General features: G+C 46.4%; 1 protein-coding gene across 2 annotated transcripts in view; it reads left to right on the top strand.

The window, feature by feature from the left end:
• Positions 1-25,320, top strand: part of LOC137594189 (aminopeptidase N-like) — a 37,258-nt gene extending 11,938 nt beyond the window's left edge. For both annotated transcript variants that reach the window (XM_068313516.1, XM_068313515.1), the window contains 14 exons: positions 6,308-6,451; positions 7,399-7,464; positions 7,614-7,679; positions 11,380-11,552; positions 18,796-18,875; positions 19,005-19,135; positions 19,224-19,279; positions 19,355-19,502; positions 19,611-19,702; positions 20,374-20,484; positions 20,559-20,726; positions 22,094-22,234; positions 24,168-24,249; positions 24,325-25,320. In XM_068313516.1, coding sequence (XP_068169617.1) covers positions 6,308-6,451; positions 7,399-7,464; positions 7,614-7,679; positions 11,380-11,552; positions 18,796-18,875; positions 19,005-19,135; positions 19,224-19,279; positions 19,355-19,502; positions 19,611-19,702; positions 20,374-20,484; positions 20,559-20,726; positions 22,094-22,234; positions 24,168-24,249; positions 24,325-24,492 — 1,626 coding nt within the window. In that variant the 3' untranslated portion in view covers positions 24,493-25,320. The remainder of the gene's footprint in view (positions 1-6,307; positions 6,452-7,398; positions 7,465-7,613; positions 7,680-11,379; positions 11,553-18,795; positions 18,876-19,004; positions 19,136-19,223; positions 19,280-19,354; positions 19,503-19,610; positions 19,703-20,373; positions 20,485-20,558; positions 20,727-22,093; positions 22,235-24,167; positions 24,250-24,324) is intronic.
• Positions 25,321-26,789: the final 1,469 nt, after the last annotated feature.

The raw sequence follows: 26,789 nt of genomic DNA, 5'->3' as shown, positions 1-26,789 counted from the left end.
ACATTTAAATTCATCAGCAACCCATTCTACAGTGTTGACAATTTGCATGTGTAAGAATTAAAGTGAAACGTTATCTTTTCATGTTTAATGTTAATGTAACCTGTACAGATAACAAACAAGTTAACAGGTCAACATATATGAAAACGATATGGAACAAATACATATATTCTAGTTGAAACCAAGGCTTTGAACCAGTTCATTGAATGAAAATGAAGACCAGAAACATCTGGTATTTTGCCAGGGTCAAAACCAAAACCCAAGACTTTATATTTTTTAATATTCTGGAACAGAATCGGTTGTTCAAAATAATTGTAACTGGTTAATAAAGTTTTGTTTTGTTTTTTTTTCGTTCTTGAAAAATATATCTGACCACGTTTCACTTCCTGTCATTCACTCAATGGGGACAGCTGAAAAAGTTGAGTTATATCGTCAGTAGAGCTGTGGTCTCAAGGTCTTGGGTGCCTCAAGGGGCGGTAACCCTTGAACACCGTGGTGGACCCCGGTGGTCAGGGAAGCCGTCCGACTGAAGAAGGAGGCCTTCAGGGGCATGTTGTCCCTGGGGACTCCTGAAGCAGTTGCAGGGTACCGACAGGCCAAAAGGACAGCAGCCTCGGCTGTGATGGAGTCAAAACAGAGGGTGTGGGAGGAGTTCGGAGAGGCTGTGGAGAAGGACTATCGGACGGCACCAAAGTTGTTCTGGAGGACTGTCCGACACCTCAGGAGGGGGAAACGGGGAACCATCCAAGCTGTATACAGCAAAGATGGGACACTGTTGACCTCGACTGAGGAGGTTGTCGGTCGGTGGAAGGAACACTTTGAGGAACTCCTGAATCCAACTACCCCAACTGACCCGTCCTCTGTTGCAGAGGCAGAGCTGGAGGATGATGGGGGATCAGAGTCAATCTCTCGGGGCGAAGTCACCGAGGTAGTTAAACAACTGCACGGTGGCAAAGCCCCGGGTATTGATGAGATTCGCCCGGAAATGATGAAGGCTCTGGGTGTTGAGGGGCTGTCGTGGATGACACGCCTCTTTAACATTGCGTGGAAATCTGGGACAGTGCCGAAAGAGTGGCAGACTGGGGTGGTGGTTCCTCTTTTTAAAAAGGGGGACCAGAGGGTGTGTGCCAATTACAGGGGCATCACACTCCTCAGCCTCCCTGGGAAAGTTTACTCCAAGGTGCTGGAAAGGAGGGTCCGGCCGATTGTCGAGCCTCAGATTGAGGAGGAACAATGTGGGTTCCGTCCTGGTCGTGGAATGACGGACCAGCTTTTTACTCTCACAGGGATCCTAGAGGGGGCTTGGGAGTATGCCCATCCAGTCTACATGTGTTTTGTGGACTTGGAGAAGGCATATGATCGTGTCCCCAGGGATATACTGTGGGAAGTACTGCGGGAGTATGGGGTGAGGGGGCCTCTCCTAAGGGCCATCCAATCCCTGTACGCTCAAAGTGAGAGCTGCGTTCGGGTTCTCGGCAGTAAGTCGAACTTGTTCCGAGTAGCTGTTGGCCTTCACCAGGGCTGCGCTTTATCACCAATTCTGTTTGTGATTTTCATGGACAGGATATCGAGGCGTAGTCGTGGTGAGGAGGGGTTATAGTTTGGTGGCCTGAGGATTGCATCACTGCTTTTTGCAGATGATGTGGTCCTGTTTGCATCATCAGCCTGTGACCTGCAGCGCTCACTGGTCCGGTTTGCAGCAGAGTGTGAAGCAGCGGGGATGAGGATTAGCACCTCCAAATCTGAGGCCATGGTCCTCAGCAGGAAACCGGTGGACTGCCTTCTCCGAGTGGGGAATGAGGTCCTTCCACAAGTGAAGGAGTTTAAGTATCTTGGGGTCCTGTTCACAAGTGAGGGAACAATGGAGCGTGAGATTGGACGGAGAATTGGGGCAGCAGGAGCGGTATTGCAGTCGCTTTACCGCACTGTTGTCACAAAGAGGGAGCTAAGCCGAGAGGCAAAGCTCTCCATCTACCGTTCAATCTTCGTTCCTACCCTCACCTATGGTCATGAGCGATGGGTCATGACCGAAAGAACGAGATCGCGGATACAAGCGGCTGAAATGGGCTTTCTCAGGCTGATAGCTGGTGTCTCCCTTAGAGATAAGGTAAGAAACACTGCTGTTCGCGAGGGGCTCAGAGTAGAGCCGCTGCTCCTTCGCGTGGAAAGGAGTCAGTTGAGGTGGTTTGGGCAACTGGTGCGGATGCCTCCGGGACGCCTCCCTAGGGAGGTGTTTCTGGCACGTCCAGCTGGGAGGAGACCTCGGGGCAGACCCAGGACCAGGTGGAGGGATTATATCTCAACACTGGCCTGGGAACGCCTTGGGATCCCCCAGTCAGAGCTGGTGGATGTGGCCCGGGAAAGGGAAGTTTGGGGCTCCCTGTTGAAGCTGCTGCCCCCGCGACCCGATTCCGGATAAGCGGTGGAAGATGGATGGATGGATATCGTCAGTAGTAAAAAAAACCACAGTAACCCAATCTGGATTATATTCATAACAGGTAAACACTGCAGTTTGTCAATCTGAAAACATGATTGATTTAGACATTAACTCATTGGCTGCAGTCATTTTTAGTGCGGTGAATCCCCGTACTGCCACGCTTTGTAGATATTAATCTCCTCCGGTGGACTTCCTCCTTAGATGCTCCGGACATTTATCGGTGTTTTCTTTCTGTTCTTGATCGATCACAAGATGCTTCGTTCAGAGCTTCACGCGTTCGCTCCCCAGTGACCTCTGACATACGCAAACTTTGTTGTATCATCAGCTGTCACAACTTCTCTGTCTCCTTCTGATTCTCCATCCCTTGTCCTGTAACTGGATCTGTGTTGTTCTGTTTACTGTAGGGAAATATCTACTGTATGTAAACTAATTTCTTTAATTACCAATTTCTACAGTCTTAAAGCCACCTATCTATTTATATTTACAAGGAACATTATAAACCAGTTCGGGAACACTATACATTTTTGTTTTAACTGGTTCAGGAACGTCAGTTCATGGGCGGAACGTAAAACCGGAAACATTATAATTCTGTTTCTGTTCAGAACGAACCGATTGCAAAAGAATTGTGGTTCCAAGTCCTGGTTTGAACCAGAATTCTGTGTTTGGTCTGGTCAAATCCTGCCTTGTTAGTCATATCCGTACGCTCCTCCGTACGAGCGGACCGGGACACGAACACGGCCGGTAAGAAGAAAGGAGGTGGATTAATCATCTACACCAACGATAGATGGTGCCATCCGGGACATGTGACGGTGAAATCAACACTGTGTAACCGCGATCTGGAGCTAACAGCTGTTAGCATCAGACCCTACTACCTGGCGCGTGAATTCTCACACGTAATTTGTCCTCGCCGTCTACATCCCTCCACGTGCGGACCCAGAGACGGCATGAGAGACCATCTGTGGGACCACCTCTGCTCTTCGGACCCGGCACCCGGAAGCGCTCGTCATTATCACCGGTGACTTTAACCACGTCACCTTGGACTCATCTGTCCCCACAATGGTCCAGTGTGTAGACTGTCCCACACGGATGAACAGAACCATCGATCTGTTCTACACCAATGCTAAGGAGGCATACACCGCCACCCCCCTCCCTCCACTAGGTAAATCAGACCATAACCTAGTGTACCTACAGCCCACCTACATCCCGCTGGTGAAACGGCTGCCAGCAACAACACAACAGGTCAAGAGGTGGTCCCCGGAAGCAGAGGAGATGCTGAGGAACTGCTTCCAGACCACCGACTGGGATGTTATTGTGGGCTCACATGGGGAAGACATTGAGGGGGCAGCTCAGTGTTTTACAGACTACATGAACTTCTGTGTGGACACCGTGGCCCCTGTCAGGACAATCAGGTGTTACCCCAACAACAAACCATGGGTAACCAAGGAAGTCAAGGCTGTCCTGAACAGGAAGAAGCGGGCGTTCAGGAGCAAGAACGAGGAGGAGATGAGGAAGGCCCAGAAGGAAGTAAGACTCTGCCTGAGGGAGGCCAAGGAGGCATACAGGAGGAAGCTGGAGAAGCAGCTGGGGCGCAACCAAGTGCGGGAGGTCTGGAATGGGATGAGAACCATCACCGGACACGGGAAAGGGCGCAGCACTGTGGAGGGGAATATTGAACGTGCGAATGAACTTAACAGCTTTTTCAATCGGTTCAGCTCCCCCACCACACCCAGCTCCTCGTCCCAGGCCTCTCCTGGCCTACAGACCTCTCCTGGCCTACAGGCCTCTCCTGGCCCTACAGACCGCTCCACTGATGCTCCCTCCTCCTGTGCTTCCTCTCCTTCCACCCCTGCCCCTTCTCCCGAGCCCATTCCAAGAACTGTGAAGCTCAACGGCCCCACCTCGACCACTGGACTTCCAACCTCGCCACGTCCTCCTGCTCCCACCACGACGGAGACCGTTATCACTGCAGACCTGGTGACGACAACGCTGAGGAGGCTCCGTCCCTACAAGGCGGCTGGACCAGATAAGGTCTCCCCAAGACTCCTCAGAGCCTGTGCTTCGGAACTAGGGGACCCCCTGCAACAATTGTTCAACCTCAGTCTGCGGCTGGGGAGGGTCCCGTCACTGTGGAAGACCTCCTGCATCGTCCCGGTACCCAAGAAAAGACACCCTACTGAGCTCAACGACCACCGACCGGTCGCTCTTACCTCCCACGTAATGAAGACCCTAGAGCGACTGGTCCTGGAGCTCATGCGTCCACAGGTGCAGGGTGCTATGGACCCTCTCCAGTTTGCCTATCAGGCCAAGGTTGGGGTTGACAATGCTGTCATGTACCTCCTCCACCGCACACTCTCCTACCTGGACGCCGGGGGCTGTGCCGTCAGAGTGCTCTTCTTCGACTTTTCGAGTGCCTTCAACACCATCCAGCCCCAGCTCCTGCAGGATAAACTGACCTCCATGGCTGTGGACCCCTACCTCGTGAGCTGGATTACGGACAGACCCCAGTACGTCCGTATGGGGGACTGTTTGTCTTCTATGGTGACCAGCAGCACGGGGGCGCCACAGGGGACCGTTCTATCCCCCATTCTCTTCACCCTCTACACATCAGACTTCAAGCACAACTCGGATACATGCCACATACAGAAGTACTCCGATGACACCGCGATAGTGGCATGTATCCTGGAGGGTGATGGAGGGGGTACAGGGCATTGGTGGCTGACTTCGTGGAGTGGTGCCAACAGAACCAGCTCCAGCTCAACGTCTCCAAGACAAAGGAGATGGTTCTGGATTTCCGGCGGGCACCTCCCTCTCCACAGCCGGTGATCATCAAAGGCAGTGAGGTGGAGGTGGTAGAAAACTATCAGTACCTGGGACTGCAGCTAGACAGCAGACTGGACTGGTCACTCAACTCCAACTGTGTGTACAAGAAGGGGCAGAGCAGGATGTACTTCCTGAGGAGGCTGGCCTCCTTCAACATCTGTCCTAAGCTCCTTCTCATGTTCTATCAGTCCGTAGTCTCCAGTGTGCTGTCATACGCCATTGTGTGTTGGGGTGGGGGGGCCAGGAAAAGAGATATGGACCGTCTGAACAGACTCATCCGCAGAGCGGGCTCAGTGGTCGGGCTGAGCCTGGACTCTGTGGATATGCTTCTGGAGAGCAGGACCATGTCTAAAGTTAAGGCCATCATGAACAACACCAGGCACCCCCTACACACCACCTTCTCCCAGCAGAGAAGCACCTTCAGCGGCAGACTGCTGTCACACAGCGCCTCCACAGAGAGGCTGAGGTCCTCCTTCGTGCCCCGTGCCATCAGGGGGTACAATGACTCTCTCAGGAGGAGCGGGGGGAGGTGGCGAGGTCAGCACGGGGTTGAATGGATTTAATTTAATTTAATTTAAATTTAATTTTATACTGTTATATATATATATATATATATATATATATATATATATATATATATATACACAATTTATTCATTTTTATACTGTTTTATAATTTAATTCAATTTTATACTGTTTAGATTTTATTTTATACTGTTTATATTTTAATACTGTAATATTTTTAAATTTTATACTGTTTATATTTTAGTTATAGTTTAGTATATAAGTCCTGTTAGTGCTGCATGTGCCTGTCTGTTAGTGTAGTGTATGTCTTGTGGTATGTCCTGTGATGTCATTGTTTCCTTTTCTCCTGGTGTTTATCCAGTATTATTTGTTATGTAATGCCTGAGCAGTGGATATATGCAATTTCCTCCGGGATTAATAAACTATCTATCTATCTATCTATCTATCTATCTATCTATCTATCTATCTATCTATCTATATGTTTGTGGCTGTCAGCATCAGCTCAAAACGTGAAATCTGTTTGTTCTAGAAAGACCTGATAGTTCTTCGTGACATCCATCAAGTCTTCGCCATAGATGCTTTGGCCTCCTCTCATCCTCTGTCTTCTGACAAAGACAGCATCCTCCTCCCTGACCACATCACTGAGCAGTTTGATGCCATCTCATATAACAAGGTACCTGAACACCTGACAGAATAAACCAATTTCGTTTCACAAAGCAGGTTTAGTGGAAAACCTGGGTAAGTTAACCCTGAAATCAGAAAAAGACAGGGTTTTTGGTTTCACAAAGGGAGGTAACTTAATCCAGAGTTAGAGCAGTAACCCTGACCTGTTTCACATAGTGAGGTAAACTGAATCTCTGGGTTTGTTACCGTAGTAACAGACTCTCTGAAGCTAACCTGGTCAGGAGCAGGTTTTATTCCACAAACCCAGGGTTTCCTCTGACTCCTCCCCTTTTCATTTCCTGGTCCTGTTAGACGGAGAGTTTTACCGATGTAAGGTTTTACAACAAACTCCGTATTTTAAAGGCATTTCAGTGGCAGACATGGCTTTTACTATTTCATTTACATATCATTAAAATGTTTAAATATATTTCCTTATTGAACAGAACTTTATATAGATGAGACCACATTTATGTGCGTGTAAAGAGTGTTATGTTGGCGTTAAAACAATTGAACAGTCCAACGTCCACTATATTCACAGTACAATATCAATCATAATGAGGATGAGGAGGATCCCTAACGAGATGATGCAGGTCTGACCTGTGTGAACAATGTTTTTATTCTTCGTTCTCAGCTGCTGACATGTGTCCTTCTCCCCCCACTGGATCGCACCTAAATAAAATAAATTAATAAACTATTATTCAAGCCGTTTACCTACATAATTTTACCGTGGTTGCAACGGAATTGGTTGTCCAAGTTCAAGTCAACCTGGAACTACAGGTTTACCTCAGGGTTTGTTCACTCTGCCTCCATGGAACGGACCCATTAAGCAAGCATCTTAAAAACAGGACTGGTAATCCTCCAGTGTGTTGTTTCACCACCATACTGTATGTCATTTTTGTGATTCTGTGCTATGCGTTGTAAAATAATCTATATTCCCCTGTATGTTTTGGTCATCAGGGCGCAGCAGTGTTGAGGATGCTGTCTGACTTCCTCTCTGAGCCAGTCTTTGTCCAGGGACTCAATGTATGTATGCACAAACAAAAACCTAACAATAACATTTAATGTAAAGCTCTTGTAGAATCATCCATTACAGGTCAAATAGCTCTTGAAGCTTTCAGAATTTTTATTTGTGACAGTAGGCGGATTTTAATAGTGTTTTCTCTGGTGTGTAGAGTTACCTCCACCACTTCGCCTACAGTAACACCATAGGGAATGACTTGTGGCAGCATCTGCAATTGGTAAGTTTGTAGAGCTAAGCTAATCATACATACTTCTTCTCCTTTGGGCTTTTCCTTTCAGGGGTCGCCACATCAGCGAATCAGTTGCCTCTGTCTAACCCTGTCTTCTTCATCCTCTTCTCTCACACCAACTACTATCTGTAGTACTCTTTTTTGGCATGAAACCATACTGCTGCTCACAAATGTTCACTTCTGCCCTTAGTCTAGCTTCCACTACTCTCTCCCATAACTTCATTGTATGGCTCATCAGCTTTATTCCTCTGTAGTTGCCACAACTCTTCACATCTCCCTTGTTCTTAAAAATGGGCACCAGCACACTTCTCCTCCATTCCTCAGGCATCTTCTCACTATCTAAGATCCTGTTGAACAACCCAGTCAGAAACTCTACTGCCACCTCTCCTAGACACTTCCACACCTCTACAGGTATATCATCAGGACCGACTGCCTTTCCACTCTTCATCCTCTTCAGTGCCCTCCTCACTTCATCCTGACTAATCTTTGCTACATCCTGGTCCACAACAGTCACCTCTTCTAGTCTTTGTTCTCTCTCATTTTCCACGTTCATCAACTCTTCAAAGTACTCTTTCCATCTTCCCATCACACTACTGGCACCTGTCAATAGACTTCCATCCCTATCCTTAATCACCCTAACCTGCTGCACGTCCTTCCCATCTCTATCTCTCTGTCTTGCCAACCGGTATAGATCAGTCTCTCCCTCCTTACTGTCCAACCTAGCATACAAGTCATCATAAGCTTCTTGTTTGGCCTTTGCTACCTCTACCTTCACCTTACGCTGCATCTCCCTGTACTCCTGTCTACTCTCCTCAGTCCTCTCAGTGTCCCACTTCTTCTTAGCTAACCTCTTTCTCTGTATACACTCCTGTACCTCCTCATTCCACCACCAAGTCTCCTTATCTACTTTCCTTCCAGATGACACACCAAGTACTCTCCTACCTGTCTCCCTGATCACATTAGCTGTAGTTGTCCAGTCATCTGGAAGCACCTCCTGACCACCCAGAGCCTGTCTTAACTCCTTCCTAAAAGTCATGCAACACTCTTCCTTTTTCAGCTTCCACCATTTCGTCTTCTGCTCTGCCTTTGTCCTCTTGATCTTCCTCACCACCAGAGTCATCCTACACACCACCATCCTATAATGTTTGGCTACACTCTCACCTACCACTACTTTGCAGTCACTGATCTCCTTCAGGTTACACCGTCTACACAAGATGTAGTCTACCTGTGTGCTCCTACCTCCACTCTTATAGGTCACCCTATGTTCCTGCCTCTTTTGGAAGAAAGTATTCACTACAGCCATTTCCATCCTTCTTGCAAAGTCAACTACCATCTGTCCTTCTGCGTTCCTCTCCTGGATACCAAACCTGCCCATTATCATCACCTCTGTTTCCTGCACCAACATGTCCATTGAAGTCTGCTCCAATGACAACTCTCTCACTTCTAGGTATGCTCTGCATCACTTCATCAAAGTCCAACCAGAATTTCTCCTTCTCCTCCAGCTCACATCCTACCTGTGGAGCATACCCACTAACAACATTGAACATCACACCTTCTATTTCTAGCTTCAGACTCATCACTCTTTCTGACACTCTCTTTACCTCCAGGCCATCCCTAACAAACTCCTCCTTCAAGATAACTCCTACGCCATTTCTCTTCAATCAATCAATCAATCAATCAATCAACTTTTATTTATGTAGCGCTCAATCACATCGGTCCAGAGAGAGAGAGAGAGAGAGAGAGAGAGAGAGAGAGAGAGAGATGTTTAATGTCCACAGCGATCTGTCGATGAATTGGGAGCGGGAATTCCAGAGACGGAGAAAAATACCCTCAGCAGCCTAGGCCTATAGCGGCATATCTAGTGGGGGGGTGTTATTTCTAATTGTAGGCTCTATCAAAGAGGAGGGTTTTCAGTCTACTCTTAAGTCTGCCCCCCCCCCCCCGGACCGAGGCCGGGAGATCGTTCCAGAGTAAAGGGGCAGATAGCTGAAGCTTCTGCCTCCTGTTTTACTCTTAAAAACCCGACGGGTCACCAGAAATCCTGCATGCTCTGATGGAAGGGCCCTGGGGGGGTGATACACTTCAATCAGATCTTCATGTCAGACAGAGCCTTACAGTGGAGAGCTTTACATGTGATCATGAGGGGTTTGAATTGTATTCTATAATGAATTGGGAGCCACAGAAGTGACGCTAGGACAGGAGAGATGTGTTCTCTCCTCCCAGCTGCAGTCTGAACTAACTGTAGAGTCCTAATAGAGGAGCTAGAACAGCCCATAATAAGGAATTGCAGTAATCCAATCTAGAAGTAACAAAGGCATGAATGATTTTCTCTGTGTCTTTAAAGGATAAGAAATTTCTAACTTTAGTAATATTTCTCCAGTGAAAGAAGGCTGTCTGGGATACAGACCTGATCAGAATCAGAGGACAGATGTTGATCAGAAATCACTCCCAGGTTCCTGACTTCATTGGTGGAGGACAGATCAATGGTGTCTAAGAGAATTACAATGTCAGAGAGATCATCTCTGAGATGCTTCAGCCCAATAATAATGACTTCAGGTTTGTTACTGTTCAACATTAAGAAGTTGTGAAGCATCCAGGATTTAATATCCCTGAGGCAGGATTCTGATTTAATCAGCTGATCAGATTCGTTGGTTTTAATTGATAAATATAATTGAGTATCGTCAGCATAACAATGAAAATTAATGTCATGTTTCCTTATAATATTTCCCAATGGAAACATATACAGATTAAACAGAATTGGCCCCAGGACAGATCCTTGAGGTACTCCACAGGTGAGAGTCCCTCGATCTGAAGATTTATTATTTACATGGACAAACTGAAATTGGTCGGATATGACCTAAACCAGTCTAGTGCTGAGTTTTTAATCCCAACTTCCTCCTTCAATCTGCCTAAAAGGATATTATGGTCAACAGCATCGAATGCTGCACTCCGGTCTAACAAGACTAGAACAGACAGAAGAGCTTTATCTGACGCTGTTAACAGGTCATTTGTGACCTCTTCCCATCTATACCATGATAGAACAACTTGAACCCTGCTCCTAAACTTCTAGCCTTGCTACCTTTCCACCTGGTCTCCTGGACACACAGTATGTCTACCTTCCTCCTCTGCATCATGTCAACCAACTCTCTACCTTTTCCTGTCATAGTTCCAACATTCAACGTCCCGAGTCTCAGTCCTATACTCTTGGTGTTCCTCTTCTCTCTCTTCCTGCGAACACACTGTCCTCTCATTCAACCAGGAGGAAGCTAATCATACATAGTACTGAGTTATTTATGCCCAACTACACAGCAGGTCAACCAGACTGATTTACTCAGTCGTGCTATATGGCACATGTATACACATGTGCCATATAGCACGACACATGTATGCACACCCCACAAAAAAGCCCCTGTTATAAACATATAATCTATACATCACAGACCCAGTTGTTAAGGAAGACTAAGCCACTTAAGCTGGAAACAGCACAAATATTTCCAGACTACCATCATGGGGTCAGGTTGAACTTGTATATAAGTACACTCGGGGAAGCACTGAAGCCACCCATTTTTCTTTCGAAGTGATTCCTGTTGTGGCCCTGATTTTGACATACTTATGTATTTTAGGGTCTAATAAGAACATCTGGCTACTGGTTCAATATTGAAATGTACTCTGTGTCGTTCACCAACAGGCAGTGACGTCCAATCATGTTTCACTTCCTTCTTCAGTTCATGACATCATGAACCACTGGGTGCTCCAAATGGGGTTCCCTGTGGTTACCATAGATACTGCCACAGGACAGGTGTCCCAAAAGCACTTTCTGTTGGACACAGAGTCTAAAATCCCCGTGGAATCACCTTACAAGTAAGCATTACAAATCTGACAGTACAGAACATGTCAGGATTATATTGTCCTTAATGTTTCCATGAGTGAATTCATTTCCTTTCTATTAGACAGAATTACATTGACTAAACCGTTGGCCTCCATAATAATATTTAGATGTTTTTGACCATATTACAGATAAAATATCAGTTAAAATCAGATTCTTGTGTGTTTCTGGAGTTTCACAGAAAACTGCTGCTGAACACACCAATATCACACTAAATTGTCAACTTGTGATCTGCTTGGTTATCTCATCTATTTAATAACTTTATATGCCTGAACGCTGACCAAGTGTTGGCCCATGCCATATTATATCCCTGTGTATGTGTTTGTGTGTGTGTATGTATGTATACTGTATATAAATCAGGGTTACAGGAACACACGATCGTCAGATCGTTGGACGCAAGTTTTAAATGTGCTCCCATTCAACAAAAATATTCATAATTATTTTGAACTCAGAAATTGCCATTGTCCTTTGATCTCGCACGAGTTTCTTATCACGAGACTAATCTGCGTGATTCAGCCTTATTAAAATCGACCAGGGGTGGCACAGCGGCGCAGTGGGTAGCGCTGTCGCTGCACTGCAAGGCAGTTGCAGGTTTGCGTCCCCATGAGTTTGCATGTTCTCCCTGTGTCTGCCTGGGTTCTCTGGCTTGCTCCCACCTCCAGAAACATGCGCTTAAGTTTAATTGGTCTTTCTAAATTGCCCGTAGTGTGTGAGTGTGCATGAGTGTGTGTCTTTTGTGTCTTCATGGTGCACAGGCGTTGTGCCAGGAGTTTCTGCCGCGCCCTTCAGTCAGCTGGGTTAGACTCCAGCTCCCTGTGACAGCAGATGTAGTGGCTGTGACAATGAATGAATGAATGGATAAAATCGACCAAACGACAACACGACGTCTGCTCATTTTACACGCTGCACTGAGAGAGTGAGTAGTTAGTCACCATGCCTCCGAAAGCGTAAAACTTGGAGGAAGTGACAAAGAGTGCTTTCCTGAATAAAAAACATCCATCCATCATCCATCATCAACCGCTTATCCGGGGCCGGGTCGCGGGGGCAACAGTCTCAGCAGGGATGCACATACTTCCCTCTCCCCAGACACCTCCTCCAGCTCCTCCGGGGGGAGCCTGAGGCTTTCCCAGGCCAGCTGAGAGACATCGTCCCTCCAGCGTGTCCTAGGTCTTCCTCGAGGTCTCCTCCCAGTAGGAGGAGACCTCGAGGAAGACCAGCGGAGCCAGCTGAGGTGACTCCGCTGGAGGTGGAGGTGCAGCGGCTCAACTCCGAGCTCCTCCCTGGTGACTGAGCTCCTTATCCTATCTCTAAGGGTGCCCCCCCCCCCCACTCTACGGAGGAAACTAATTTCAGCCGCTTCTATCTGGGATCTTGTCCTTTCGGTCATGACCCAAAGCTCATGACCGTAGGTGAGAGTAGGAACGTAGATTGACCAGTAAATCCAGAGCTTCGTCTTAAGACTCAACTCCTTCTTCACCACCACAGACCTACAGCGACTGCATCACTGCAGAAGCTGCACCGATCCGTTTGTCAATCTCGTGTTCGATCCTTCCCTCACTCGTGAACAAGAACCCAAGATACTTAAACTCCTCCACTTGGGGAAAAGTTTCTCCACTGACCTGAAGAGGGCACACCACCCTTTTCCGGTCGAGAACCATGGCCTCGGATTTAGAGGTGCTGATCCTCATCCCACTCACGTCAAACTCAGCTGCAAACCGTCCCAGTGCAGGCCGAACGTCCAGGTTTGATGAGGCCAACAGGACAACATCGTCTGCAAAAAGCAGAGCTGAAATCCTTTGGTCCCCTAACCGGACTCCCTCCAGATCCTGGCTGCGCCTAGAAATTGACGACCTGACTGACAGAGGTTTCTGCCAGACATTCCCAGCAGACCCTCAAAACATGTTTGGGCCTGCCGAGTCTGTCCGGCCTCCTGCTCTACCAGCAGATCCAGCTCACCACCAAGTGGTGAACAGCTCTGCCCCTCTCTTCACCCGAGTGTCCAACACACGCGGCCGGAGGTCTGATGATACGACAACAAAGTCAATCATCGACCTCTGGCCTAGGGTGTCCTGGTGGGCATGTGCACTTATGGACATCCCTGTGGCTGAAGAAGGTGTTCGTTATGGACAAACTGACTGGCACAGAAGTCCAATAACAGAACACCGCTCGTGTTCAGATCAGGGAGGCCGTTCGACCCAATCACCCCTTTCCAGGTCTCACTGTTATTGCCCACATGAGCGTTGAAGTCCCCAAGGAGAACAATGGAGTCCCCAGTCGGAGCACTATCCAGTACCCCTCCCAGGGACTCCAAGAAGGCCGGGTATTCTGCACTGCCATTTGGCTCATAGGCCGGAATAACAGTGAGACACCTGTCCCCAACCCGGAGGCGCAGGGACGCAACCCTCTCGTTCTCCGGGGTGAACTCCAACATATGACGGCTGAGCTATGGGGCCACAAGCAAGTCCACACCAGCCCTCCGCCTCTCACCTTGGACAACACCAGAAAAGTGGAGAGTCTAGCCCCTCTCAAGGGTTTGGGTTCCAGAGCCCAAGCTGTGGGTGGACGTGAGCACGACTATATCTAGTCTGTGCCTCTCAACCTCCCTCACAAGCTCTGGCTCCTTTCCCTCCAGTGAGGTGACATTCCATGTCCCTAGAGCTAGACTTTGTCTGGGGATTGGGTCGTCAAGCCCCATGCTGATGATTGCCACCCAATCCACACAGTACCCCTCTCGGCAGGTGGTGAGTCCACCGGAGGTTGGGCCCACGTTGTCCCTTCGAGCTTAGCCCGGCCGGGCCCCGTGGGCAGAGGTCCAGCCACCAGGCACTCGCATATGAGCCCCAACCCCGGGCCTGGCTCCAGGGTGGGGCCCCAGTTGCGACATGCCGGGCGACGTCACGGTCCTTGATTTTTCTGTCATCATAGGGGTTTTTGTACTGCTCTATTTCTTGCCCATCACCCAGAACCTGTTGCCAAGGGAGACCCGAGCAGGAGCATAAAGCCCCTGCCAACGAAGCTCCTGGGATCATTCAGGCACTCAAACTCCACCACCACGGTAAGGTGGCAGCTTTCAGAGGAGGAATAAAAAACAATCAAAAGTTAATGAGAAGAAAGACAGATTTTACTGTGGACACTATGAAAGAAGATGCAGAAAAAGCCAAGCGGAAACCAGCTACAATCTGAACATTTGTACCGTAATGTACACAATTGTTTCCATGGGCATAACATAGCTAAATGTCAGCACCCAAGACAAAATGCAGCTTAGCAAAAATGTGTGTGTGTGAAGGTTCTGTCAGCTTAGTGCAGTGTCCACAGGAGAATATATGAATTAAAGGAAAAGAAAATTACTGATCTTTAGTTCTGAAACTGTTTAAGAATGACTACCAGGCTTTAACATTTTGATAATAATATGTAATTTTACTTTTTTTCTTTTTACTCAAACAGTTATGACATCTTTATTAATAAAATCATTAACATTAACAATTTGTTTAGTTTTTCTATTGTACTATTGGCAAAAATCAAATCAGGCTTATGCGTCTACCATATATTCTGTTATTACTTTTGGGATGCATAAACATCATGTTGGGATGCACACATTTTTGTTAAAGCGCATCCCAGGGATGCACTACTTTCTACAAGTAAAATGAACTCTACTATCCAGCTGCTATATACTGCATACACTATATAGCAGCTGGATAGTACAGTGAGTAAGCCAACTGACTTGAATGCAGGAGGTCCTGGTTTGAATTCACGTCAGGGTAAGCAATAGCCTGTCAATTTACTCAAATGCAAGAGGATGTGGTTTCGAACCTCGGTCACATCCAGTGAGGATACTTAGGCCATACCAGCCTACCTCAGATATGAGTGAGCACAATAATGACAGAGTCATACTGGCTCAGACGTCGCCCGGGTCAACAAGGGTCAGTTGCTAGGGAACCAGGGCAATCTGATGAGAAATGGGTTACTGGAACAAGACATACATGGACAAGGGCGGAGAATACGGAGTTGTTGGGGTTAGGATGTTGGGATTATTTATTACATCCCACTTCAAAGTGATGATGTATCATGACTGTCAGCGATTCAAAATTTTTTCAATCGCGTGTGGTTCCTGGTTCATTAACCACGAGGATCGACAGCGCACTGTATACCTTTCTAGCTACACATCTCAAAAAACAAAAAGCAACATTTTCAGGAAGCCAGAGGCACAAAAATATGTAGGTCAGAGTTAAATGTTGAATTCAGGGGTGTCATGGGATGTTTTAGTCTGACTGCCATCCATCCATCTTCCACCGCTTATCTGTAGTCGGGTTGCGGGGGCAGCAGCTTCAACAGGGAGCCCCAAACTTCCCTTTCCCCGGCCACATCCACCAGCTCTGGCTGGGGGATCCCAAGGCGTTCCCAGGCCAGTGTTGAGATATAATCCCTCCACCTGGTCCTGGGTCTGCCCCGAGGTCTCCTCCCGGCTGGACGTGCCAGAAACACCTCACTAGGGAGGAGTCCCGGAGGCATCCGCACCAGATGCCCAAACCACCTCAACTGACTCCTTTCCACACGAAGGAGCAGCGGCTCTACACTGAGCCCCTCGCAAAGAGCAGTGTTTCTCACACTTATCTCTAAGGGAGACACCAGCTATCCGCCTGATAAAGCCCATTTCAGCCGCTTGTATCCGCGATCTCGTTCTTTCGGTCATGACCCATCGCTCATGACCACAGGTGAGGGTAGGAACGAAGATTGAACGGTAGATGGAGAGCTTTGCCTCTCGGCTTAGCTCCCTCTTTGTGACAACAGTGTGGTAAAGCGACTGCAATACCGCTCCTGCTGCCCCAATTCTCCGTCCAATCTCACGCTCCATTGTTCCCTCACTCGTGAACAGGACCCCAAGATACTTAAACTCCTTCACTTGTGGAAGGACCTCATTCCCCACTCGGAGAAGGCAGTCCACCGGTTTCCTGCTGAGGACCATGGCCTCAGATTTGGAGGTGCTAATCCTCATCCCCGCTGCTTCACACTCGGCTGCAAACCGGACCAGTGAGCGCTGCAGGTCACAGGCTGATGACACACACAGGACCACATCATCTGCAAAAAGCAGCGCTGCAATCCTCAGGCCACCAAACTGTAAAGCCTCCTCACCACGACTACGCCTCGATATCCTGTCCATGAAAATCACAAACAGAATTGGTGATAAAGCGCAGCCCTGGCGAAGGCCAACAGCTACTCGGAACAAGTCCGACTTACTGCTGAGAACCCGAACGCAGCTCTCACTTTGGGCGTACAGGGATTGGATGGCCCTGAGGAGAGGCCCCCTCACCCCATACTCCCGCAGTACTTCCCACAGTATATCCCTGGAGACCCGTACGCCTTCTCCAAGTCCACAAAACACATGTAGACTGGATGGGCATACTCCCAAGCCCCCTCTAGGATCCCTGTGAGAGTAAAAAGCTGGTCCGTTGTTCCACAACCAGGACGGAACCCACATTGTTCCTCCTCAATCTGAGGCTCGACAATCGGCTGGACCCTCCTTTCCAGCACCTTGGAGTAAACTTTCCCAGGGAGGCTGAGGAGTGTGATGCCCCAGTAGTTGGCACACACCCTCTGGTCCCCCTTTTTAAAAAGAGGAACCACCGACCTAGTCGGCCACTCTTTCGGCACTGTCCCAGACTTCCACGCAATGTTAAAGAGGCGTGTCATCCACGACAGCCCCTCAACATCCAGAGCCTTCAGCATTTCCGGGCAAATCTCATCAACACCCGGGGCTTTGCCACCGTGAAGTTGTTTAACTACCTCGGTGACTTCGCCCCGAGAGATTGACTCTGATCCCCCATCATCCTCCAGCTCTGCCTCTGCAACAGAGGACGGGTCAGCTGGCGTAGTTGGATTCAGGAGCTTGTCAAAGTGTTCCTTCCACCGACCGACAACCTCCTCAGTCGAAGTCAACAGTGTCCCATCTTTGCTGTATACAGCTTGGATGGTCCCCCGTTTCCCCCTCCTGAGGTGTCGGACAGTCCACCAGAACAACTTTGGTGCCGTCCGATAGTCCTTCTCCATGGCCTCTCCGAACTCCTCCCACACCCTCTGTTTTGCCTCCATCACAGCCGAGGCTGCAGTCCTTTTGGCCTGTCGGTACCCTGCAACTGCTTCAGGAGTCCCCAGGGACAACATGCCCCTGAAGGCCTCCTTCTTCAGTCGGACGGCTTCCCTGACCACCGGGGTCCACCACGGTGTTCAAGGGTTACCGCCCTTTGAGGCACCCAAGACCTTGAGACCACAGCTCTCAGCTGCAGCTTCAGTAATGGAAGCTTTGAACATCGACCATTCAGGTTCAATGCCCCCAGCCTCCACAAGGATGCACGAGAAGCTCCTTTGGAGGTGCGAATTGAAGGCCTCGCGAACTGAGTCCTCCTCCAGACGTTCCCAGTTCACCCGCACTACTCGTTTGGGCTTACCAGGTCTATCCAAAGGTTTCCTCCGCCAGCGGACCCAACTCACCACCAGGTGGTGATCAGTTGACAGCTCTGCCCCTCTCTTCACCCGAGTGTCCAAAACACACGGTCGAAGGTCAGATGATACGATCACAAGATCGATCATTGATCTCCGACCCAGGGTGCTCTGGTTCCAGGTACACTTATGAGCATCCTTGTGTTGGAACATGGTGTTAGTTATGAACAATCCGTGACTAGCACAGAAGTCCAACAACATAACACCGCTCGGGTTCAGATTAGGGAGGCCATTCCTCCCAATCACGCCCCTCCAAGTGTCTCCATCATTGTCGACGTGTGCATTGAAGTCCCCCAGGAGAACAATGGAGTCCCCTGCAGGGATCCCTCCAAGGACCCCATTTAGGGACCCCAAGAAGGCCGAATACTCTGAACTGATATTTGGTGCATATGCACAAATAACAGTCAGTCCCCCCCCCCCCCCACAGTCTGACTGCCTTGTTCAATAATGTGAGCTTTTCAGTTAAGATTATACCACGAAGCTTTCATAATGAAAAAAACCTAAAGTTCCATCTATGGGCTTCAGGAGGGTTATTGTGTGGATTAAAGGATTCACAAACTGCATTGAGATATTTCCCATCCTCCTCAGAATGATGTTTCATTTTGAACCTCCAGAGATGACTGGTAGAGTCAGCTAGTTCACCTGACCTCACTGTGAAGACACAATCACTGCACTGCTACTTCTTAGTGTACTGAACCTTTGATCATACATCCTTTCCACTAGTTACGAGTGGCTGATTCCTGTCAGGTGGATGAAGTCTGATGCGGTTCAAACAGACATCTGGTGGCTGATGGAGAAGAAAGGTGTGCCCCAGTAATCCCACTAACATTTAACGTCGATTAACATAAACAGGACTTTTTCTCAGGTTATTTTTTTTAATCAGCCTCATTAATCATTAGCATTATTGATCATCTTTCACTCTTTTGTGTTAGAGGTGAACCTGGAGATGAAGGCTGGTGCTTCTTGGCTTCTGGCAAACATTAATGTAACTGGTTTTTACCGGGTGAACTATGACCTTGGAAACTGGGAACGTCTCCTCTCCCAGCTTCACTCAGAGCACCAGGTACCCACTCAGTGATTTTTTTTTACTGTTTATTTGTTCTTTAGTTATTATCCATATCTAATGATGACTATTTCTCTCTGCTGTGCAGGTTTTACCTCTAATAAACAGAGCTCAGCTGATAGATGATGCTTTCAATCTGGCCAGGTATGCCTTCACCTGGTCTCGTATGAGTCCAGCTGAGTACAAATGAATAAAATACTGTCAAACATGTCTCTGTAGGGCTCAGATGATCTCCACTACTCTGGCTCTGAGGACCACATCCTATCTGTCTCTGGAGACTGAATACATGCCCTGGCAGTCGGCTCTAGACAATCTACACTATTACTACCTCATGCTTGACCGGACCAAAGTCTACCAGCCTATGCAGGTGTTATTATTTACGCACTACTACAAGTCATTGGTAGTAGTTATTAGAAGGTAAAGCAGTACCTATATGACATAGAAGCATTCTGGACTCACCTCTCTGGAATTGTAGGATTACATGAAGAAGACAGTTACTCCACTTTTCCTGCATTTCAAGAGTATGACTTCAAACTGGACCCATGCTCTTGACAAACACACTGACCAGTGAGTACGCACACACACACACACACACACACACACACACACACACACACACACACACACACACACACACACACACACACACGGTCTACCTATCTTTTTATTCTGGACCCCCATTCAATTTTAATTTTTTTCCCCAAATTTTCATGTAGGAAAAAACATTCCAAAAATCAGATGTTTTAATTGATGGGCAGAGACAATTGGTTTCTCAGACACAAAAATTTAACAAAGTAACAAAAGGTTATATGTTGAGATCATATATCTGTAGAGTGAGACTCTCATTTCTTCCAGAATATTGAGTAGAGATAATTAATAAATGACTCAGCTGATAACGACATAAATTAGGATTGTATAATAACAATAATAATAGTAATAAATATAATAGATTACAATGTACTAAAATCAGATTATTAGATTATTATTATATAATTATAGATTGTTACCATTATTATTAGTAGTTGTAGTAGGAATAAACAACATTTCCCCACGTTTCTGCTTTATTTCACCTCCTCGGTGTAAACCGAAACAGTGAGAATGTGTCACCACAGAGATGGGTGCACTTATAAAAAGAAATAAACTCTCATTACACTTATAACCCTAAACATAAAGATACCACAACAAATAAATATAAGTGCAAATTTTCGTGTTATATTATTATGGTTTGTTTCATGCAGGTTGAACCAGGTGAATGCTCTCCGTGTGGCCTGTACCACTGGAGTAACAGAGTGCCTGGACCTGACCTCCACCTGGTTCCAACAATGGATGACCAACCCGCAGCACAACATGTTAGTCCTATGAATACGTCACCCAACCCCCTCCTCCAGTTCCACCGTTAACTCAGGTGTTCTGTTACATTCAGGATCCATCCCAACCTGCGTTCACCTGTGTACTGCAGTGCAATGGCTGCAGGTGACGAGGCAGAGTGGGACTTTGGCTGGTCACAGTTCAAGAACGCTACAGGAGCTAGTGAGACCAAACGGCTCATGTCTGCTCTAGCTTGTACTCTGAAGATACCGCTGCTGGAAAGGTGAGCAGCCTTCAGTCCTTCAGAGACGCACGGAGGGTAATGTCACGGAGGGTAATGTCACGGAGGGTAATGTCACGGAGGGTAATGTCACGGAGGGTAATGTCACGGAGGGTAATGTCACGGAGGGTAATGTCACGGAGGGTAATGTCACGGAGGGTAATGTCACGGAGGGTAATGTCATGTCAAAAGTTCATCCTTTCATCTGATCTCAGAGTCTCTGTTTGTCTGCGTCTAATCTGAACTGTGTTTGTATGTTCTCCCCTTGTCCATGTGGGTTCTCTGGCTTCCTCCCGTCTCCAGAACCATGCAGCTCAGGCCATGTCCACACGTAGCTGGATGCAGCCGGTTAAAAATTGCATCCACACAGCATTGTTTTCTTAAAAATCTCTGCCCACACATAACTGCAGAAGAGCGTTGATCAACACATTTATGAACAGAACAACTCCAGCAATGACAGGAGAGAGGACCGGGACGTGTAGAAATCCTCACGCCTTTCCTCCTGGAGGATGAATCCCATTTTAAACTTCTCCCACCAGCTGGCAGTGCGTGCTGGTCTCAACCAAAACTAGCAAGGAATGTGAATGAATGAATTTTATGGTCATTGTACATAAAAAAGGGTTTCACGGACAACTAGATGAGGACTATCCCCCCAGCTGGATTTGCAACAAAAGAAAAACAAAAGCAACAAAAACAGAGATGGGGCAATATATACAGTATGTAAACTTTATGACTCTAATAAAGAAAAAATAGCAAGTATTCAAGTGTCAACCATGTTTCTCAACATGTCTTCGACGTGGAACCTTTATCTGTAGGAAAGTACCCGACCTTCATCTGCTCAATGTGAACAGCACCTGGGCTTCCGACAAGATGGATAAAAACACCTGGAGAACTGTTGCCACCAACAGTTTTAATGACCTCCATGCTGTTAGTACATGTAAACACGGGTCACACACACATGACGACACAGCAGTTTTCGTTGCAGGCGAGATGTTTCAAGACCGAAAACTGTGGTTACAGCCGTCCACATGCACAGAACGTTCATTTTGTCACAGATACATGTTGTCGTTTGGACAAAAGGCGTAACTGTAGGAAAATATATGAAATTGTAGAAATACCTGGATACGCGTGAACATGGCCTAAGATAAATCAGTCTAAATTATTCACAGGTATGAGTGTGAGCGCGTCGTTGTTTGACTTTTGTGTCGCCCCACAGTGAGCTGGTGTCTCATACAGGGTGTACCCCACCGTTCACCAGTAGCTGGCTCGGATAGTCTCCATCATAAGCCGAGATCCAAAAGACAGATAAGCAGCTTTAGATGAGACTCACCTAGCAAGAAAGTGCTTCACCTGTCTCTTCCTTCTCACAGGTATCTGTCTTACAGCCTGAACTCGACTCTGATACGTAAGCAGGATGCCACCTCAGTCATTACGTCTGTCGCCAGCAACAGAGTGGGACACTCTCTGGCCTGGGACTTTGTCAGAAAGAATTGGGAATACATGTTTTCACAGTGAGTACTACACAATAAAAATACAAGCGAGCATACAGGTCAGTTTTTGCTAGGCAAAGGACTGACCATTGACATTAGCATCTTTCCAGTTGGCTACGTTGTGGGGAACGGACCTACAAAAGCCAAACGCCTGCTTCATGGTAATCTAGTGTTAAGTACATGTTACGTACATTAATCCAGCTACAGTATTGATGATGATCACGGTGGATTTTCTCTAGATCAACAACTGAAACATTTCACTTGGTTGCACTTTGGACTCCAGTGCACCCAGTGCTATGTCACAGTGACCCCCCAGGAAAACGCCAAAGTCTTTATCCATTTTCAATAGATCTCCATGAAAATAAAAATTTCTGTCACGGAACACATCAATGTAAGCAAACCCTAATGTTCCCCCCCCAAAAAAAGCCTTTTATCCAAAAACAACTGTTACTAATAAAAAATCCTACCAATTTAATCTTGAGGGATTAAAACACTTGATAGTGCTTTTGACCAACTGTTAGTGTGACCTGAGGTGTAAACGACCTCGGAAGAGTTTGGTTTTCTCCACCAGCCAGGTACAATTGATGAGAGGTGAAACTCACTGAGACCCTAAGGTCAAGCCCAGTGGCTTCAAATTCAACTGTCACTGATAAGTGCTCCTAAACGTACACTTGTCTTTTGTTTTGTCAATATTAAAGGTCCCATCCTAAGCTTTTTAAATTCATGTCATTCAGCTGCCTGATGTCCAACTTCAATATATTGGAAACGTCTTGCTCCAAACTGATCCGTGGTCCTCAATATCTTTGATTGAATATTGATGAAATCACTTCCGCCCCAAATGTTTCATGTTAATGGGAGTGGCTCTGAGCCCCATCTATTAACACCCGCATCCCCTCTCGGGTTCCCATACATTTTGTTTGCACCATGTGAACATGCCCTTTACCGACCGATCATCATAGTCTGGAACTTTTTTAGCTTTCAGTAACTTCATCACTATGTATTTCGCTCTTATTTTTCTCATTTTTCACTCTTGTTTTCCATGATATAACTGTTGATTTCTCTGCGCTAAGAGTGGAGCTGTTTTCTCAGTCATATAACTCAAGTCTCATTGTGTAAATACGATGAGATTGGCTGGTAAACGCAGGGGATTTCTTTGGAGAAAAACACAGTTGCCATAAAGGGATAGATATCAGTGGAGATAACAGTTGTTTACAGACAGGATTAAAAGTGTTTCCCGACAATCGTCACGGACAATGAGAGATACCTAACAACACCGGGGAGCTAAGCTAACGCAGTATAATGAAACATGGGATGCTCCCAGAGAAGTAAGACTCAGGTTTTTTCTTGCATTTGTGAAGTATATTGAAGTGTTCGCTGTTGCACGAAGTCCTTACTTTATCTCCGTCCACAAACCTGCATCACAGTGAAGAGGAGGACGGATGTATCAATATAGAACTTTACTCAGACTCATATGAAACTGTAAATAACTGATTGAAGTGGTGCTATCTAGTTAGCCAAATGCTAGCTGACTTCAATAGCTTGTGAGGAACTTTCAGTGTGTAGCTCAGATCCAGGTCATTTCCACACACTGATAATTTAGCCTGAACATGAACTCCACGCCCTTATCCGGGGGGACATGTCAATCAATCAATATGACTCAGTTAGTCAATCACTCTGTCAGTCATGCCGGGTGTGACATCACACACGGCGCTGTCATGAATCGGAGCGTAATCGCTGTGGATTTTTAATTTTTTTAAACATATCTGTTAATGCAGGAAGTGTTTGTTTTCCAGATTCTAGGAGTTGGTCGGGTTAGGGAGGACCACTATGTATATGTAGAGACCTGAAAAAACCTGTTTTTCATAAAGAAGAAATCCTTACTCACATAATATGTGAACACAACATGCTAAAGCTACACTCCAGTCAGCTGATCTTGTTACTTGTGTTTGTGCAGATATGGTGTGGGCTCTTTTTCCTTTGCCTCTCTGATAAGTGAGGTAACAACAAGGTTCTCCACTCCCGCTGAACTCCAGCAGGTATGCACTCTTCAGACAAGTCATGGTTAACTCACAATGGCTTTTGCCTGACCTGTCTGCTTGTTCCTACGCCAGCTGGAACAGTTTGTGGAGGAGCATCAAGCAGCAGGGTTTGGCTCAGCCACAGCTGCTGTAGAGCAGGCCATGGAGAGGACCAGAGCTAACATCAGGTGGCGACAACGGAATGAGCAGGAGATCTTTGATTGGTTCCACAGTCAAACATTTGAGTCAGCACTCATGTGAAAAGTAAATTTGGCATATCAGACACCTCAGCAATGAAACAGAGTTTATCACCATATAGTTTCCAACAAGTGAGGGATCACATATAAATAATTTATATCAATGAGGCGCATTTTCGGCAACAGATGCATTAAGTAAGTTCCAACAAACATGTTTCTGCTGCTCATAGTGTGCTGCCAGGACAAATGTTTTAATACATTTTTTTTTAAAAATCATGTTTTCCACTGTTGACATATCCCCAACAATTTTATGTCAACCTCAGACTGCCAGAAAGATATACATTGATATATTTTTCACTTTCGCTGAACTCATCTTCATTTTTCCAAATTTTAACATTAATGGTATATAATATTAATAAACCTTATTTCAGTCAGCTGGAACACATGTTTAAAGAATTATATTACAGTCCATGTTGTAATATTATTATTATTATTATTATTATTATTATTCATTTTAAGTAGATTTTTTAAATTAGTACTTTGATACGATTATGTCATACTTTTTTCCTGTCTTCCTGCTTCCTTTTTGTTGCTTTTATTCTTCTTTCCTGCTAATATGAATCCGTTGGTTCACAGTGATGGCTTCAATATTAGACAGAGAAGAAGAGAAAACAAGAGTGATCTTTAATGCCTTGTATTACATTTCTATTAAAGTTGTGATTTTGATGAAGCTCCATTGAAACTATTTTGATCATTGACATTGTATTCCATTGTTTGATTGATAGTTCCACATACATTTCTGGTTACAGCCACAAATACACTGAAATGAAAACCAACAAAACAATCTCTACAAAATTATGCACAACAAATGGCATCTTGAATTCACAGTACCTTCAGACACAAATGAACAAATATATGAACAAATAAATGAATAAATAATAATATATAATAGATAAATGATGAAATGTGCTCATAATTTCTCGTTCCTGTTAAAAGACGTGCAGCAGCATTCTGAACAAGTTGAAGGCGGGCGATGACGGACCTTCTAACCCCCACATAAGTCTGTTACAGTAATCCAGCAGAGTGGTCACAAAGGCGTGGACTACTGTCCCAAATTTGTTTTCTGTAAAATTGCTCCAATTTTTGCCAACTGCCTCAACTGGACAAAACTTGACTTCACCACTGCTTTAATCTGGCTGTAAAATCTAAGGTCCTTATCCACTTTTACCCCCCAGTTGTTCACAACTGTGTGGTCGTATTGTGTCAACCAATCAAGATCAACTACGGGGGTTTCAGAAGTGCTACCAAAAACCATGATTTCAGCCTTTTTTTCATTAAAATTGAGAAAATTAAGTGACATCCAGGTTCAAATGTCACGTAAACACTCTAGGAGTGGTGTAAGACTGTAGAAGTCTGACTTATCAGAAGGGACATGGATCTGAGCGTCATCAGCGTAACAATGAAAAGAAATGCCATGTTTTCTGAGGATTGCACCAAGTGGGAGTAATTACAAGGAAAACAAGGCAGAGACTGTAACATCCTGCGACAACCCCCAAAATGGACCGTTTACCCTGACCTGCACATGTTTGTGCCTCTGCGTCCTGAAAATGTTGCTTTTTGTTTCCTGATTATATCTCATCAGGTTTAAGAGGTGTGTACCATAAAGGTATGAGAGTGAAAATTTGACCTTGACCTAGTTTTCTCAAGGTCAAGGTCATCATCTCATTTTCTCCCCTGACGTGTGCTCAGGGGAGAAAAGCATGAAAGAAAGGAAAATGGAAGAAACAGATTATATTTATCCAGTGATGTGTATTATATTATATAATATAATATAATATAAAATCATTTAACGTCACCAATTTTGGGTTGTTTTTACTCCAAATGGCTGAATTTCCACATTTACCACTGAAATCCTGATCAGAGACCTGTGGTGAGACACCAGCCAGCCGAGCCTCATCATGGATTGATCAATGGATTGATCAATGGATTGATCAATGGATTGATCAATGGATTGATCAATGGATTGATCAATGGATTGATCAATGGATTGATCAATGGCTCGACTAGCTGTGCTGGTAGCTGAGCAGTGAGACCGTAGTGCTATCTCTCTGTACTATTAACGCTGGGAAAAGGCAGTGGGTGCGGCTCGCAGTTCTCCTGCCTCAGGGTAGGGGGCGCTGGTGATCCCAGAGATTCGGTCCAGGGTTCCTCCTGATGGTCACTAAAGCCCCTCCAGCCCTGTTCTCTGTCAGTGAAGGGTAAAACAGTGATGTGTGTCCCCCCTGCGTCAGCCCCCCCCCCCCGGTGCTGGTCTAGGCGCGCCCCTGCTGGGGGTGCTGATGTAGAGACGCAGCGGTCTGG

Source organism: Antennarius striatus, chromosome 4 (genome assembly GCF_040054535.1).
Source record: "Antennarius striatus isolate MH-2024 chromosome 4, ASM4005453v1, whole genome shotgun sequence".
NCBI classification, from domain to species: Eukaryota; Metazoa; Chordata; class Actinopteri; order Lophiiformes; family Antennariidae; genus Antennarius; species Antennarius striatus.
The sequence above is the reverse complement of the archived record's forward strand: the minus strand, read 5'-3'. Positions and strand labels throughout refer to the sequence as shown.